The sequence below is a fragment of the Mytilus galloprovincialis genome, chromosome 4 (genome assembly GCF_965363235.1).
Source record: "Mytilus galloprovincialis chromosome 4, xbMytGall1.hap1.1, whole genome shotgun sequence".
Taxonomy (NCBI): Eukaryota; Metazoa; Mollusca; class Bivalvia; order Mytilida; family Mytilidae; genus Mytilus; species Mytilus galloprovincialis.
In genome coordinates this window covers 65,038,475-65,055,322 of record NC_134841.1, presented here as the reverse complement: position 1 = coordinate 65,055,322, position 16,848 = coordinate 65,038,475, and the positions used below count along the sequence as shown (strand labels likewise).

General features: G+C 32.2%; 1 protein-coding gene across 1 annotated transcript; it reads left to right on the top strand.

Moving 5' to 3' along the window:
* The first annotated feature begins 204 nt into the window (after nucleotides 1-204).
* LOC143072712 (immediate early response 3-interacting protein 1-like) lies at nucleotides 205-11,289 on the top strand. The gene is made up of 3 exons (XM_076247804.1): nucleotides 205-296; nucleotides 6,947-7,042; nucleotides 9,165-11,289. The coding sequence occupies exons 1-3, from the start codon at nucleotides 206-208 to the stop codon at nucleotides 9,218-9,220; spliced, it is 243 nt and encodes an 80-aa protein (XP_076103919.1). The 5' UTR covers nucleotide 205; the 3' UTR covers nucleotides 9,221-11,289.
* Nucleotides 11,290-16,848: the final 5,559 nt, after the last annotated feature.

Below are 16,848 nucleotides of genomic sequence, written 5' to 3'. Positions count from 1 at the left end.
TGCAAAAAAACGGCTACAAATACCCAAATATCAGACGAAATTTTTGACTCGGAATCATTTCACTAGGTACGGATTCCGGTAATATTTTATAAAATAACATATAGTCATTAGAACGTTTGAGGACAGGAAAAATAATTACTTTCATTAGTGATAAAATTTGACATTGAATAAAAAAAATTGCCAACAACACACAACAGTTACGAAAATGGCATTTGGTCTATACTCATTAATCGAAGCTGTTATACTGTGTTTAAATGCAGTATGCATTTTACACGAAGAACGTTTTCTTGCTAAAAGTAAGTTATGAATTTTAATATGACTGTAGAATTATAAGGGAGCAAAAATTATCTCAATTTTAGAGTTTCCAACCAACATATTTATATAAATATATGTAGTGTATGTATGTTTAAGTGTTTTAATCAGATTTGCTTATATCTATCCGTAAAACCTATAAACATGTAGCACAAAACCTAGCCTAACCAAAACCATGAATGGTATCCAGGGATGATTCCACTATATAATTTAGGGCCGCTGAGCGGCCCTTAAATCGGCCAACGGCTCCCAAAAAATGTACATGAAAAGGAATTCCCAATTCACGAAAATATGATAAAAATCGATATTTCCGGAAAAGTTGATCTCATTTTATTAACAACAATTTAATCATGTCAACATGTGGCAAACAATTTTAGCAGCCGAATTCAATTGATTAATATGTTATGGGAGTATTCGATCTTGTAAAAGCAGATCACCCAGCAGGTTGATAAAAATTGGTGTCAAAGCAGACCTTGGCAGAGAGCAAATTCAAATTTTGATATAACATTGATGGATAAAGTTTAATGGGGGCAGATCTTGTAAAAGCAGATAGCCCAGTAGAGCCGGTTATACAATATGATGAAAACTTGTTTTATATACTGAAATGCAGTCGACTTTAGCGTTTGATAGTTCATTGATAACATTCTGGCGTATCACAAACATACAACTTGTTACGTCTCATTTCATTGGCCGAAATATTTAAATACAACAACAATGTAATAAGTGTGCACGTGAATTGACACAGGTGACCGACAATGGAATTAACTATGTTACTACGAACGTAAAAACAATGATTTGTATAGTTTACAAACCTTTGGTCAAAAGAAATAAATAAATGTTTTATTAACTTCAAATAGTGGGGTCGAAATATTATACTGATAGTTATTAACTTCAAATAGTGGGGTCGAAATATTATACTGATAGTTAATAACTTCAAATAGTGGGGTCGAAATATTATACTGATAGTTTGTTTGAAGTAATATTCTAAGTTCTTTGCATGCAGCAACTCAATTATCTTGTACCCGGCATGATGAGAAATATAAGGATAAAATAAAATACATGTGCCGTTTTTATACGGATGAATATACATGTATGAACCACTTTTAATTTCTTTCATACTGATTACAATCATTAATCAGGGGTTGCACTGACATTCCTCTTTTATTATTTTCATGCTATAAAACATACACACAGTACAAAAATGTAGCTATAAGCGTACCATAAACGGAGGAAATTGTCCCCCAAAGATAGAAACAAAATAACTTTAATTGTATCATTGGTGCACCTGAATGAATTCAGTGAAGGCATGTTGTTGTAATAAATTGAAATGTTACATCGTCGAAGATTATTTCTTATGCATGTGTGGAACTAAATGATAAATTAATACTTGTGAGAAATTGTAGTTTATAAGGAACATTTCTCTTGTTTGAATTCGGGGCCTTTTATAGCTGACTATGCGGTATGGGCTTTGCTCATTATTGAAAGCCGTAAGGTGACCTATAGTTGTAACTTTCTGTGTCATTTTGGTCTCTTGTGGAGAGTTGTCTCATTGACAATCATACCACATCTTCTTTTTTTAAATATAAATGTACTGTTTTTGATTTTAAATGGAAGAACATTTATCTTTCAATTTTATACTGTAAGAATAGAGCTGCATAACATTGTTGAACTATCCGCTAAAGTATATGTAGTATGTATTCGTATTTAAAATGAAATACAAAACGTGTATGATAAACTGATAAACAAAATATCAAGAAATTAAGGATGACTAAATGCATGCACAAGAAGAAACTCACCTTTCTATCGATACATTTGAATGATTTAATGAATAAACACTTTTTTAAAAACTGTTTGTGTCTATTTACATAGATATAGGAGGATGTGGTGTGAGTGCCAATGAGACAACTCCCCATCCAAATAACAATTTATAAAAGTAAACCATGATAGGTCAATGTACGGCCTTCAACACGGAGCCACTGAACAACAAGCTATAAAGGTCCCCAAAATTACTAGTGTAAAACCATCTAAACGGGAAAACCAACGGTCTATAAATATTTACAATATATAATTCACGTTCGTTTTTCAACTGAGAATAGCAAAACCTAATCGGAAGTATATCGTTGGAGTTTATAAACTACATTTAATCATCCCCTGTGCCATGATTGGCCATCTCCGTTTTTACTTAAAAAAGCATGGTTGGTTACAAGTTATGAATTTACTTACAATTTCGGGATTTTTTCTTCTTCTAGTAAACGGAATCAGAAAAAAATCGCTATTCTATGTCGAATACATAAAACTTGGAAAAGAATATGAAGTGTTTGTAGAAAAATACGGTTTCATTTTTGGGGGGGAGGAATAAATGAAAAAATATGTGAATTGAGTTTTTTTTTTTATCCTACATTGAACTTTTGATGTCGTCCCTTGATCTAGAGGAGACATTTAAATTGAATATTTAGATGTGAAAACTGTTAAGATTTTAAAGTTTAAACTTTACTACCAATTGCAGAAAACTATAAAACCAATGAATTTCACATGCACATTTATAAAAGCTAGAATTGTGATTGGAATCATGTATGAAAATATGTCAATGGAAGCTTTAAACGACCTTGACCAGATACATGAATATTAATCAGCCGATTCAGCGTTATAGTATGTGTGTTCTATTTTCGAAGGTGTGAGGTCGAAGGTTTGAATTGACCAATGGAAACGATCATTCCTTAGAGAGTTAATCTAATAAAGTTTGTTTGACTGATTACGTCGCACTACCTTTCGCTAAGCTAAGCCGCAGATGAGTGTAAAAGAAATTATTTCCTTAAAAGACAAAAGTTTGAGTGTTTTTGATGAAGACATCTTCAAGCCGTCAATCCCCAATGGGGTTGACCAGAGTGACATTCCCTCACATTATTCATTTTGTTTTTATAGTGTGCAAAACCACAGGCACTTGTTTCTATCCATTGCAAGACCCACTATCAACGTATATTTACGAGAAGGTACCCAACTACTTTTTTCACCTCTCCGCTTAAAACCCTTATTTCTCTGTCAATTCAGTCTCAAATTTTTTGTTCCATACACCATTCGATTCATGAAAAGTTTATCTTTCAGATGATATGCATTGTATTTATCCTTAGAGTACCCCTTACCCCCAGTACACAAGATTTGTCAATGGATTTTCATGTGATCGTTTTTGGTCCTCCTACAAAATACAACTACTTCCGTTTTAGATAATTTGCATAAAACAGTGAAGGATAAGTCTAGAGAGTCACAAATGATTAAAGTAAAATCTAGAGAGTGAATGACCCTATGAACTATGAACGGACCAATCACAAGCGGTTTTGAATTTTTCTGCTTTAAACCGGTTGTTGTTGTATTTTGTAGGAGGACTAAAATGATAACATGAAAATTTATGTACCAGAAATTAGTAGTGGTTTTGCTAATTAATATTTATAATATGTAAATGAGAATTGTACCACGTGATAGTACTTTGAACTGGACTGATGATATCATTAAAATCTTTAAAACACGGATATTATAATTTGCCCGTCACTGAGTCCTTATTTACAATCACTTTGCAATTTCCGTAAAGTTTTCAGGCGGTCCAATCGGAACAACTCGGCCTTTCTGGTTGCACGAAGAAACAATCGGAACAACTCGGCCTTTCTGGTTGCACGAAGAAATAACCTCTTATGCATTAGGCGGAGGAATCATTGTCCGGAAAATTTTCCGATTCGATTCAAAATTATATTTTTTCGACTGGACTGGTACATTTTTTTTACCACTACTGATTTAACTTGCTCCTGTCCGGAAAATTTTCCGATCCGATTGAATTTTATATTTTTTCGACTGGAATGGTACAAATTTTTTACCATTACTTATTTACTTTGCTCCTTCTTTCGCGCCAAAATATTTGGCAGAGTTAAAGTTCTTGATTACTCTGTGATATGTAACCAAATTATAGCGCCACCTGGAGGATAGAACTTCTTTGTGTCGCGGATCACTACAATTCCGGCCAACAATTTAAGAAGAATTTCTCCGTAGTGCATACGAGGCTATTGTACTGCGTAGCGAGAATGGCCGAGTAGTTACGATTGTACTGCGTAGCGAGAATGGCCGAGTAGTTACGATTGCAGGCGGTCAAAATCAAAACAATGAACTCGAATTTAGTGAATTTTTCGTGCTTTCGTGAGTCGTTATTCTTCTTGAAATAGTGACATTTTAATTTTACGTGGGAACCTAGAATTCAACGACTACACATACAAGGTTTTGACTTGCTTATTCTTTGGAAATTCAAGTTTCATATTTCACCCCGGCAACCTGTTTTGGTAATGACCTTGTAAGCCAATTTTCAACACGAAAATTTGACGTTTCAGCCATTTTAGCCTGTATTTTACACTGCGATGTTAAAAGCATCTCGCTTTGATTTTTAAAATAGCTCAGGAACCTGTTTTTTGCAACAACAGTCATTATGTTTCGTTTAAATGGTGTATATTGTTGTGTATATACTATATTCATTTACTGCCCCGGCAACCTGTCTATCACTTAAATTAAAATTAAAACAGACATTTTTTCAAAATTCCCTATCATTTCAATGTAATTTCCGTGACCCGTATCCGATTTCTTTAGTATAATATTCAAATAAGCAAAGTGGCGTTGATTTCTGGATATTCTCAAAGATTGTGCACTTATTAAAAAATAGTATGTGTTAAATTTAAACATAATGATGGTTGCTGTAGATGATTCAAACATCAACATGAAATACTTTAATTTGTAGGTCAACAACTTTCAAAGTAACCAAAAGTCCGAGGGGCTACATGAGATTGGGGAGAAAAACGATCTTTTCCATTTTTTACTGTAAAACTCTTGTTTTGAGAATCTTCCTCCAATTCAGGAGCACCTCAATTTATGAGCTAATTATCCACTAAAATAAACACTTAAAATGTGACATTTAGTATATGATAAGTAGTCAGTCTTCCATTAAAACTAAATTGTGTGTACCAACATAATCATTGTAATAGTAACAAAAAAAATACAAATGTTGCATTTTGTAGTTTAAACCTATTTATTCATGAAATTTTACAAATATTTCAAAATGTAGGATTTGGAAACAAGCTTCACACAGTTTACATCAATCATATTGTTATTTTTATTAGTACCTGTATCCCTGTGATGAGAGATGTAACTGGAAACTTTATCAATGGAAATTTAAAACTGAATAGATTTTTCAGTCCTAACTTTTTTAAGAAAAAAATTAAAAATCTTAAGAGTACTGTAACAAAAAATGGAAAATGGCCCTAGCCTGCAGTTCAGTCATACACTCTTAAGATTTCAAAAATAATTGTAGTTGTTGTTAAATGACATTGCTGAATTCGACAATTGACCAGTTCATTTTGAAATCCATTTGAATCAAGGTAAATTTATAGAGATGACCTGCTGTTGAAAAAATACCTGATGAGTGATTTTTTTTAGTGGTTTATGTTAGCTGAAATATATGTTTTTGTAATAGGCCTAGGTAATAGGTATAGGTAACTATAGCTAAGATGATAGACTAGTGCCTCATGTTCAATGATACATGTATTCATGTAACAACAGTAGCCCAACCAGAATTATTCAAAATGTTACAACTTACATGAACATCAGTGTACAGGTTAAACTTATCAATATACATTTTCCCTTTTTACAGGAAAATAATGTTATTTTGTCTTAGATTTTATGCTTAAAAAATTCCCAATTAGAATAAAAATTCCCAATTTGATGTTCAAGGGACCCATTTGAAAACACCTGGAATCATCCCTGGTATCCCAGAAATAAGGGAGTCATAACACTGGAAGATCTAGAAATTTCCATAAGTGGGGGCCCACTGACTGCCTAAGAGGGGCCACACTTTGCTCATTCTTCAGTGATTCCCTTTATAATCAACCAAATTTTTCCGAGAAAAAGGGGGGCTGGCCCCCCTAAATCTGCCTCTGCATAAAACCCATGATGATCCTCTTCAGAAAAGAAGCTTGAGTTATTCATTAACTTCTACTGTATATAGATTATGAACTCTTACTCAATAATTCAAAGTTTGGGGAGATTTTTCAAAACAGGAAAAGAAAATTAAGATTTTACAAATTAACATGTATACATTTTGTACATACATGTATATATGTAGGTGTAAATAAGATGCGACATGTGTTACCTGTTAAAGGGGACGAAGTCTGTATGAATTATTCATTTAATTCAAGCATATTTTTACTCTTGAATCTGTTGAAAAAGAAACGAAAATACAGAAGCATTTTGGGGTCCAACTTCCAGGTCATGAAACTTTACTCAGTACTCAAACATTGTCAAAGTACAAATTTTGTGCTAGAAACATCATGATTGGTTGATTGATGAGTCTGAGTATGAAAATCTTGCTAAAATTTTTTATGATAAATAGTTAATTGCATATAAACCTTTTACACACATCATTTCAAATGATGGCTAACTAGAGGACTTTTAGAGGACAAAATTCAGGAAAATTTGCTGATTGATATATATATGTTTCCTACATTTGTACATTTACATTGTATCTGATTAAAAATAAAAATTCTTATTCTGTTATTTATCAAATGTTTAATATACATTGTATGTAGTAAAGAATTTGTTTTACTTTCAGTTGGTTGGGGTACAGATCAAAGAGGCTTCGGTGAGGATCCTGGAATGAAAACGCAGATATTAAATTTGATTAGATCTATAAGAACAGTTATGAGAAGTAAGTTTGATTAATAGTGGGTAAAGTCCTGATTACAGCTAGAAATCTAAAAAAGAAAAAATATACTAATGAATAAAAGATTGTTTAAAAAAAACCATCTGAACTTGCACATCTATGCTGGTGAATGCCTGAGGCTACCATATTGTGGAGTTCAAGTTATATGATTTTCCACAGATTTGTATATATATTTGTTAACCAAAATATAGGTATCATATAAATAATATGAACTTTCTCTACTTTCACAGGTAACACTTGCCCCATACATGTATTTTTTAGGTAGTTTGAGAAAAGTTACCAAACTTACCTAGAATTCAGGAAACAGACAAGATGAGTTTTAGTAGCCTAATTAAGCTGTTACACTTTGTGCTGAGTCCTTAAATTTTAGCTCTGAAAAAAATCCATAGTTCTTGTGTTATTCTTTTATAATTTGGCAAGTTCTGTCTCTTGATGGAAAAAGTTTGTCCTTTAAAGTTTTCCATTAGAAAGCATTAAAACCCATTGTCATATGCTTATACATGTAACATGAAATAAGATGTTGAACTCTCTGATTAAAAATTTAAACTGACAGCCTTCATGATATTTTGAAATTTGAACCATTGTTTGATATATAAGACCCTGTTCACACTAGCATTTTTTTTATCGATCTAATTTGAATCGATCTAAATAAAACCAGTTAGCGTTCACATTATCTTTAATCGTATCGATCTCTATCGGTCTAATATGAACCACTGCGTTCACACTACAATTAAAAACGCAATAGATCTAACTTTTAGCCCGTAAAACTATAAACATTGTATATAAATAGAACTGATTTATCAAATTCATGTGCTGATACACTGATACACACACTTGGGAAAAAAATGGATAAAGTTATTGTTTCTCTTGAATCACAATTTAAAATTTTGATACTGGTGTTATTGTAGTTTTCTTTAATTTTGAAAAAAATAACTGTAGCAACGAAGTTACAACACGACGCCGGAAATACTGCGGTTCCTGCAAAGAAAAAAAATCAACATAAGAAAAGAAGACACAGATTTTGCAATAGATCTAACCTTTTAGCCCGTAAAACTATAAACATTGTGTATAAATAGAACTGATTTATCAAATTCATGTGCTGATACGCTGATACACACACTTGGGGAAAAAAATGGATAAAGTTATTGTTTCTCTTGAATCACTATTTAAAATTTTGATACTGGTGTTATTGTAGTTTTCTTTAATTTTGAAAAAAATAACTGTAGCAACGAAGTTACAACACGACGCCGGAAATACTGCAGTTCCTGCAAAGAAAAAAAATCAACATAAGAAAAGAAGACACAGATTTCGCAAATCTATGCTATGGCGAAGACAACATGTTTACAGTTTGTTTTAAAGGTCTTTTAACAGAAAAATATGGGTTAAACAACGAACCTCTGAGATAGTTGTGCCGCTATACATGCGCATACGTTATTTTCGATTCAATCGTACTAGTTTAAACCGATCTCTGCGTTCACATCTAAAGTAAGATCGGTTTACTTTAGATCGATTCAAACTAAACTACCTCTTTTGGTGTTTTAGTTTAGACCGATTGAAGATCGATTCAATGCGTTCACATTAGCCCTTAAACCGATCTAAAGTGAACCGGTCTAGTTTAAATCGATAAAAATGTCCAAGTGTGAACGGGGTCTTACATGCATATATGAGCTACAGTTTAGGAAATTAATTATGGATCAAGGTTAGACCACTTTATGATGTGTAGATGTATATTGTAATATATCAATTAAAATAAAAAGCAAAAGGTTATCACTAAACAAAAATTGTATTTATAGAAGAAAAGAAGAATTGTGTGTATTTAACTATTTGGTATCATTAATAAAAAGGGAGTAAATATATATAAACAGTCCCTTTTTATGCTTCAGTAGGTTGAAATGATAAACTCTCCTCAAATGTGAAACTCCTTTAGACTATTCATGATAAAATTTAATGTAAAAGTCAAATAAGAGTGGAAAATAAGAAATGACACATTTTGACTTATATATGATGTAAAATTAAAATGTTATAATTTCAGAGTAAAAAATAGTTTGATGTAATATTTTCATCCATTGAGCATACTTTCATTTTGATATTTCTGTCTTTATTTCAGTTCCTCTCATTGGAATCAATGTAGTTGTGATAGGACTGAAGTTATTATTAGGATAGCACTGCCACTAGTTTACATATGATCCAGAATATATGAAAAAAATGTTATAGAAGATGATTGTGAATTTGTATGGAAGGACAACTTGACCAAGATTTTAATGATGTGATGAGAGTGCAATATTACTTTTAATTGTAAATACAATATTTACTTTTTTGGCAAATTAAGAAATATGGTGTATGTAAATTACAATAGGCCAAGACAGAATTTGGAATAGAGTGTATGGTATCATGAAAAATGTCAACAATTGCGATTATATAGATTAAAAAGTGCCAATTTTTAAAACTATTTCTCTTTGATTGTTTAACCTTGTTGAAGCTATAAATAAATCCTTCTACACATGCATTTTGTAGAATTCATGTTCACTATGATTATAAAACTAATGCACCTGAGGAAAATCTTATGCAGGTTTGGTTCTCAGAGAATAACAAAAATCAGTTTATGCATGACTGTTGAGCTTATTATGCTTATATTATATAATTTAAAGTTTTACAAAAAAAAAACAAGATTGATTCTGAAGTATCCAACATTAAATTGTTGACTACATTTATTTACCACGTACATTTGTTATATTCTATATAGATTTAGCCATTTAAAAAAATAAGATAAGCATATGACCACATACATTTGTATGGATGACTCATATCGTGATAGGGCTTTCGGTGAAGCTGAAGAAAATGTTACTGTTTTATTATCAAGCTTCAAATTAGAGTTATTTATCAGCCAACATTGTCCTCTTTTGGTTTTACTAAATATGCCGAATGTTTTTTTTAAGCTTTAAAGAGTCACCTTAATTGTTAAAAATTTGTTTAAATTCTTATGCATTTATTTTTCAAAGGAAATCAATTTTATTTCTGTATTTGTTTTGAAAATTATTTTCCTTATGCTATGACTTTCAAAAGTGCCTTTAGAACTAAATATTTTCTTATAGACCTACCAGTAAACAAATAAAAAGTGTACATGTATATAGATGTGGATTAAGGAATAAAAAGGTATTCAAAATATGTCTTAATCTTATTGCCAATTTTTCTCATAATGCCACATGCACTTATATACATTTTGTATGTCGTTGCAACATATAAGAAAACAGGAGCACTGAGAGGTTATATTTTAATCTGACTGATATATGTTTTACACATCTCAAGCTGCCATGTAATAATAATCTATTATGATTAGTTTATATGTATTTTTCACATGTTATAAATGTTGTTTTACTTATAAGTATATTAAAATTTGTTCATTGGCAAATATAGAATGTATACATTGAAGAAGAGTGTAATGAAATCAGGAATCATAATAATTCAAATTTAGATTACTAAACTGTACAAAAATTGGTATGCTTTTTTTTTGTAATTTTATGTACAATAAAGTATCTGTAACTGGTATGCACAAATTTAATTGGACTCGAGTAAAAGGAAACACATAACATATCTTTAAGTAATATAACCCAGTTTGAAACTGAAAATCCTGCATCTAAAAAAAGATCAATGTCGATTAAGGCTGATTTCACTTTATATTTCATATTGATTAAAATATTTTTTTTCATTTGATATTTTTGTTTTGGTTTTGTTGAAGTACTAAATTGGAGTTTGAAGTATTGAAAAATGCACTAAAAAGCAGTAATAATAGATTTTTCTAAATACATGAATGATTTTAATGCAAAAAAAAAAACAGTGTTCTTACTAAATAATGATGATCTAATCTTGTCAATAAATTTTAAAAAAAAATTGAGAATGAAAATTGGGAATATGTCAAAGATACAAATGTAGTATCAATTGCCTTTTCTAATGGTTTTATTTTATTTATAAGGATTTAAACTCATGATTATAGAAGCATCTGGTGTTAAGCATGTGTCTAAATGTTTTCATTGAAAATATACATTATATGATTTAAAATCATCTAATGCATTTACTGCTATAATGAATTTGTAACATATGGTTGATATTCACAGAACAAGTATTTATTTTATCCCATAAATACTTTATAAATAAACCTACTTATACAAAATAATTTGTTAGAACCCATTTATTTCAGAATATATATTTCACATTAAATGACCAAATGCAATTTATTTCTTTGCTTGTATGTCGTTTTTGTTCTTCTGAAGAGTAATGTGTTTTAGATTGATCTGGCTGTTTTACTGACCAGTATTTTTGGTATTTATTGTTTTGAACCTATTATTCTACTTTGAATTGCTTAAAACAAAATAAAAAAAGCAAGACTTAATCATACCATTTCTGGCAAAAAATTAAGGGGAACCACGGGTGGTAGGTCCATGATATTTGTTATGCATGGATATCATTTTGCCTCGTCCCCTCAGTCATGGTTTATTCACTTTGAAAATCTTGTTTAGTTATCATGTATTACTCTGTGATTAGGTTAGTTTAAGGGGAATCATTGGTATAAACATGTGTAAGCATTAGAACATTTCGTTTCCATTGAGATTATTAGGTTCTGCCTTCTCAGTTGTAGTTTATTGACTTTGAAACATGTACATGTATTTTTTTGAGATTAGGTCAGTTGAAGGGGAACCATTAGTGGTAAGTCAATGATATTTGGTATGCAGCTGTATAAGAATTTGCACATCTCATATTCTTGGCGATTTTTTCCATGTCCCCTGAGTCATGGTCTATTAACTTTGAAAGTGATAATGGAATGCTTTATCACAAAATAGAACATTTCAATAATAATTTGGTTGCTCCTAACAAGGTAGCATATTGATAGTTCAGTAAATACACAGATTAACAATTCCTTATGTTTACACTGAAACAATATATTGCATTAATGTGACGGTTAATTTACCTGTATACACATACATTGTACTGGACAGAATACAAAGCTTATAGAAAGTCCATCTGTGGCTGTTCTTGACCTCGTAGATGTTCTGAAGTTTTCAACACATTGCAAAAGTTCATAAATCAGTTTAGGATAAAGATGGCCTCCTGTACAGTTTGTGATATTATAAGCCATATATTTGCCTTACTAGATCTGTGGGTCTTTCAAATGCTCCTCAAAATCTCTTTTTCAATTATTATCAATTTCACCGGCAAACAACGCTGGGATCAACGTTATTGTCAAACAACCTATATTCTAGAGGCGGGGGAATCAGATCAGGATACTTAAGAATCCCAAAGATCTGTTAGAGTACAAAAATCTAAGACCCTTTTATCTTGCAATAATATTATAACATTTAACTCTTCCATACTTTACACAAGTATTCACAAAGATAAACTGAAAAGGTGGATGCTGCTTTGTTTCATAACTAACGTATATGAATATCTTTTCTTAGGGAGGGATAAATAGTACTTTGTTAATCACTATGATTCGAACAAAAAATTCTCTGTAAAAGATGGGCAAAATATACCAGAGCCAAACTCAAATATCGATATAAACTGACAACGCCATGGCTAAAAAAGAAAATGACAAACAGACAAGTAATAGTACCCAAGACACAACAGAGCAAACCGAAGACTAAGCTACTCAACCCCACCAAAACTAGGGATGATCTCAGGTGCTCCGGAAGGGTAAGCAGATCCTGCTCCACATGTGGCACCCGTCGTGTTGCTCATGTTATTAAAACCCAGTAAATAGTCTAATTGGGTAGGACACATTTGTGAAAAGGGAAGAGGATTGTCGTAACGAAATTAGAAACATATCCGATATCATCTGTGAAACGGTTATTCCATAACGGTCAACCAACTCGTGATGGCGTCCGTAAATTTTTCGAAGGGATGATTTCAACTTCACAATTTGCTGATTGGTTTAATAGCTTCCATGTGAGCAGCAACCCTCTATCAAGGACATCATGATAGGAAATGCAAAAAGTAAAATCACAAAAATACTGAACTCAGAGGAGAATCTAATCGGAAAGTCCATAATCACATGGCAAATTCAAATGACAAAACACATCAAAAACGAATGGACAAGAACTGTCATATTCCTGACTTGCCACGGAACATTGTATCAATTGGGAGATATATACTCCATATGCAGGCGCTGCTGGAATGTTTCTACATAGAAATGGAAAGTTCACAATTTGGAAGCTGAAATTATCTCTTTTGTCGCAAAGTTTTGTTTTCAACCGAAACTCATTGTCAACTTCTAAATGTAATTCAAGATATGAAGCAGACTTAGCTGTATCAGTTGTATCCTTTATCTCTAGTTCGATGGGATAGATATACTTTCAACATCGTAACCAAATTTTGAATTATTTAGTGAGAGAACACTGTAACTAATACAATCAAGATGCTTAATTTCTTGATTGACATCATATTTGTTACGTTTGGAAGAGTTGTTTTCAACAAACAATCGGCATTCCTATGGAAACTTACCGATTCTGACTTCATTCAGGACAAAAATGAAAGAAGCTAGCATTTATACTTTTACCATTCCGCTATATAGAATAAGACGATGTCCTTTAATCAAATAATTCAAAGTAAATTGGTAGCTATGTTGAACGCACCTATCCGATCAGACTTTAAATAAAGGATACATCAGATACAGTTTAGTCTGCCTCATATCGTGACTTACATCTGGAAACTGACAATGAGCGTCGAATGAGGACATAACTACAACACAGATGTTTTCTACTTGCTTATTGTTAACTTTTCATTTCTGTGTAGCAACACTCCAGTAGCGTCTGTATATGGGGTAAACATTTCACAGTTCATACGATATTTCACTGTATGTGTTACCTATTATGATTTCCTTGATTGATAGTTGCTGCTCATCAGTTCCAAGTGTTGGAATCATTTCCTCTAAAATGTTACGGACGCTATAAGATTGGGTTGACCTTTATTGAATACCCATTTCACAGCTGACGACCGATTTGTTTAAACCGTAACCACAATCCCGTCCTCCTTTTGTCCAAATGTGACCTACTGAACCAGACTTATTGGGTGCTCCACGTAGAGAGAGCTGCCTACATTTCTAGAGATCGTCCTAGGTTTTTGATAGGGTTCGTGTACTCATTTCATAGTTTTCAATGTTGTTTTGTGTATACTGTTGTTCGTCGTTTGGTCTTGTTCTGTTTTGGCTTCGTCAGTTTAATTTCGACAAATGAGTTTGAATGTACCTGCGGCATTTTTCACTTCACTTTGAGAAAACAGATAAGGGATAAAATCAACAAATTACTGACAATGAATGACAAAGAAATCTATCAAATACTGTTATATTCAAATACTGTTATATTTGTGTGAAATTCTCATTAGGAGAAAAGTAACAATTCATGAGAAATGTTTTGAAAATGATACTACCATTGACGCAACAGTGGCATAATTATCGTTGAAGGACCTTGATTTAGAAGGCCCTCTGGCCATTTCAATTCTGGAGATCTAAACATAATTCAACATGAACCATGTTAAGGTAAAAACACGTCTCGTACTTTTCTAAAAATAAAAAAGGAGATACTAAGTATAAAAAAGAAGATGTGGTATTATTGCCAATGAGACAACTATCCACAAAAGACCAAAATGACACAGACATTAACAACTATAGGTCACCGTACGGCCTTCAACAATGAGCAAAGCCCATACCGCATAGTCAGCTATAAAGGGCCCCGATAAGACAATGTAAAACAATTCAAACGAGAAAACAAACGGCCTTATTTATGTAAAAAAAGAACGAAAAACATATATGTAACACATAAACAAACGACAACCACTGAATTACAGGCTCCTGACTTGGGACAGGCACAGACATAAATAATGTGGCGGGGTTAAGACCTTGTTCATAATATTCCGTTTCAACTTTTCAACAAAAGTATTACATGGTGGTCTTGGAGTATGAATGTATAAATATTCCAAATAGTTTTTTCAACTATAACCGACAGTGCATATGTTTGAGAGAAAAGTTCCGTTTTTCTGTTGGAGGTTATTTTGATCTAAAACATTCAGAAAATAATGTTAGTATTGTCTATAGACTGTCTATATGGCACTTCGTTGTTTTTCTTGTGTTGCCATTGGTGCTTTTTTTATACTGGTTAAGATTAGAACACAATATTGACTGATGAACCCCAATTTTTGACATTTTTACCTATTATGTCAAGGGGAAGGGGTCCAGTATGCGACTGTCATACAAGTGAGAGGTCTAGCTAGCTATAAAATCAGGCTTAATCCGTCATTTTCTACATGAAAAAATGCCAGAACCAGGTCAGGAATATGACAGTTGATTTCAATTTGTTTGATGTGTTTGAGCTATTGACTTTAAACACAATTGCATCAGCATTATTCAAATGGATTTTTAGAACTCTAAAAACTAAAAGGAAACGGAGGAAAATATGCATTCAAATAGATGTTAGTTATTAATATAACATTTTGATTCTGTCATTTTATTTTGCTTAGTCCAATATTAACAATAGAACCTTATTTCTTTTCTTTCGTTTTTTTTTCGTTGATTTTGTTTGATTTTGTTACTTTTCATGTCAATTTCGTTTTTGCACTTTATAGACACCCTTCTGCGAAGATACTGTTAATTGTATTATCAGTTCACAATAATACATTTTGATATATAGCAAAAGTGAATTACTGTCCAAAAAAGACAAAATTTCCATTTAATTTTTCGAGTTACTTCCCATTTAATTATACACACGATTGCAGGCTACAGGGTTTTGTGTAAAACAATATTTTAACATATTGCTTTGCAAGTTTATTCTCTTCATCAAAGAGAGGCAAACGAAACCAGAGGGACATTCAAAAATCGAAAGAAAACTGTATAAGGCCGTGGAAAAAGACATAAAGACCACAGCATATACAACACAACAGAGAAAACTTAAATAAAGGCAACAGTAGTATACCGAAGCTCCGGGTTACAAACTAGAACTGAGGGAAACGCATCAAAAATAAGAAGAGATCAACGACACAACAGAAACACACCATTAAAATGTAACACACACAGAAGCTGAGAAACTTGACCCCTACCAAATAGTTATCAAAGGTACCAGGATTATAATTTAGTACGCCAGACGCGCGTTTCGTCTACATAAGACTCATCAGTGACGCTCATATCAAAATATGTGTAAAGCCAAACAAGTACAAAGTTGAAGAGCATTGAGGATCCTAAATTCAAAAAAGTTGTGCCAAATACGGCTAAGGTAATCTATGCCTGGGGTAAGAAAATCCTTAGTTTTACGAAAAATTCAAAGTTTTGAAAGCAGGAAATTTATAAAAATGACCACATTATTGATATTCATGTCAACACCGAAGTGTTGACTACTGGGCTGGTGATACAAAAACATGAGTTGATCTCAGGTGCTCCAAAAGTATAGGCAGATCCTGTTCAAGGTGATGCATCTTAGTGTTGACCATTTATGAAAATTCTGGTGATAAATTTGCTTTGGTAAGTCAAATCTTACTATACAAATCCTTGGTAGGTCACATTCGAGGACGGAATTGTTATTACGACTATTAAAACATTTCCATTTCATCTGTGAATCAGATATTCCATAGTAATCAACCAACTCGTGATGACCTCAAATAAATGTTCAAAGGTTTTAATATTACTCCGCAAATTGGAAATCTTGGTTTTATTGCTTGCTTCCTTCTAGAAAATTATGATAGGAAATTACACTCTTGAATATTGTGTCAGTCGGGACAGTTTCTATGTGAGGAAAACAAAAATGTATCTAGTGTAG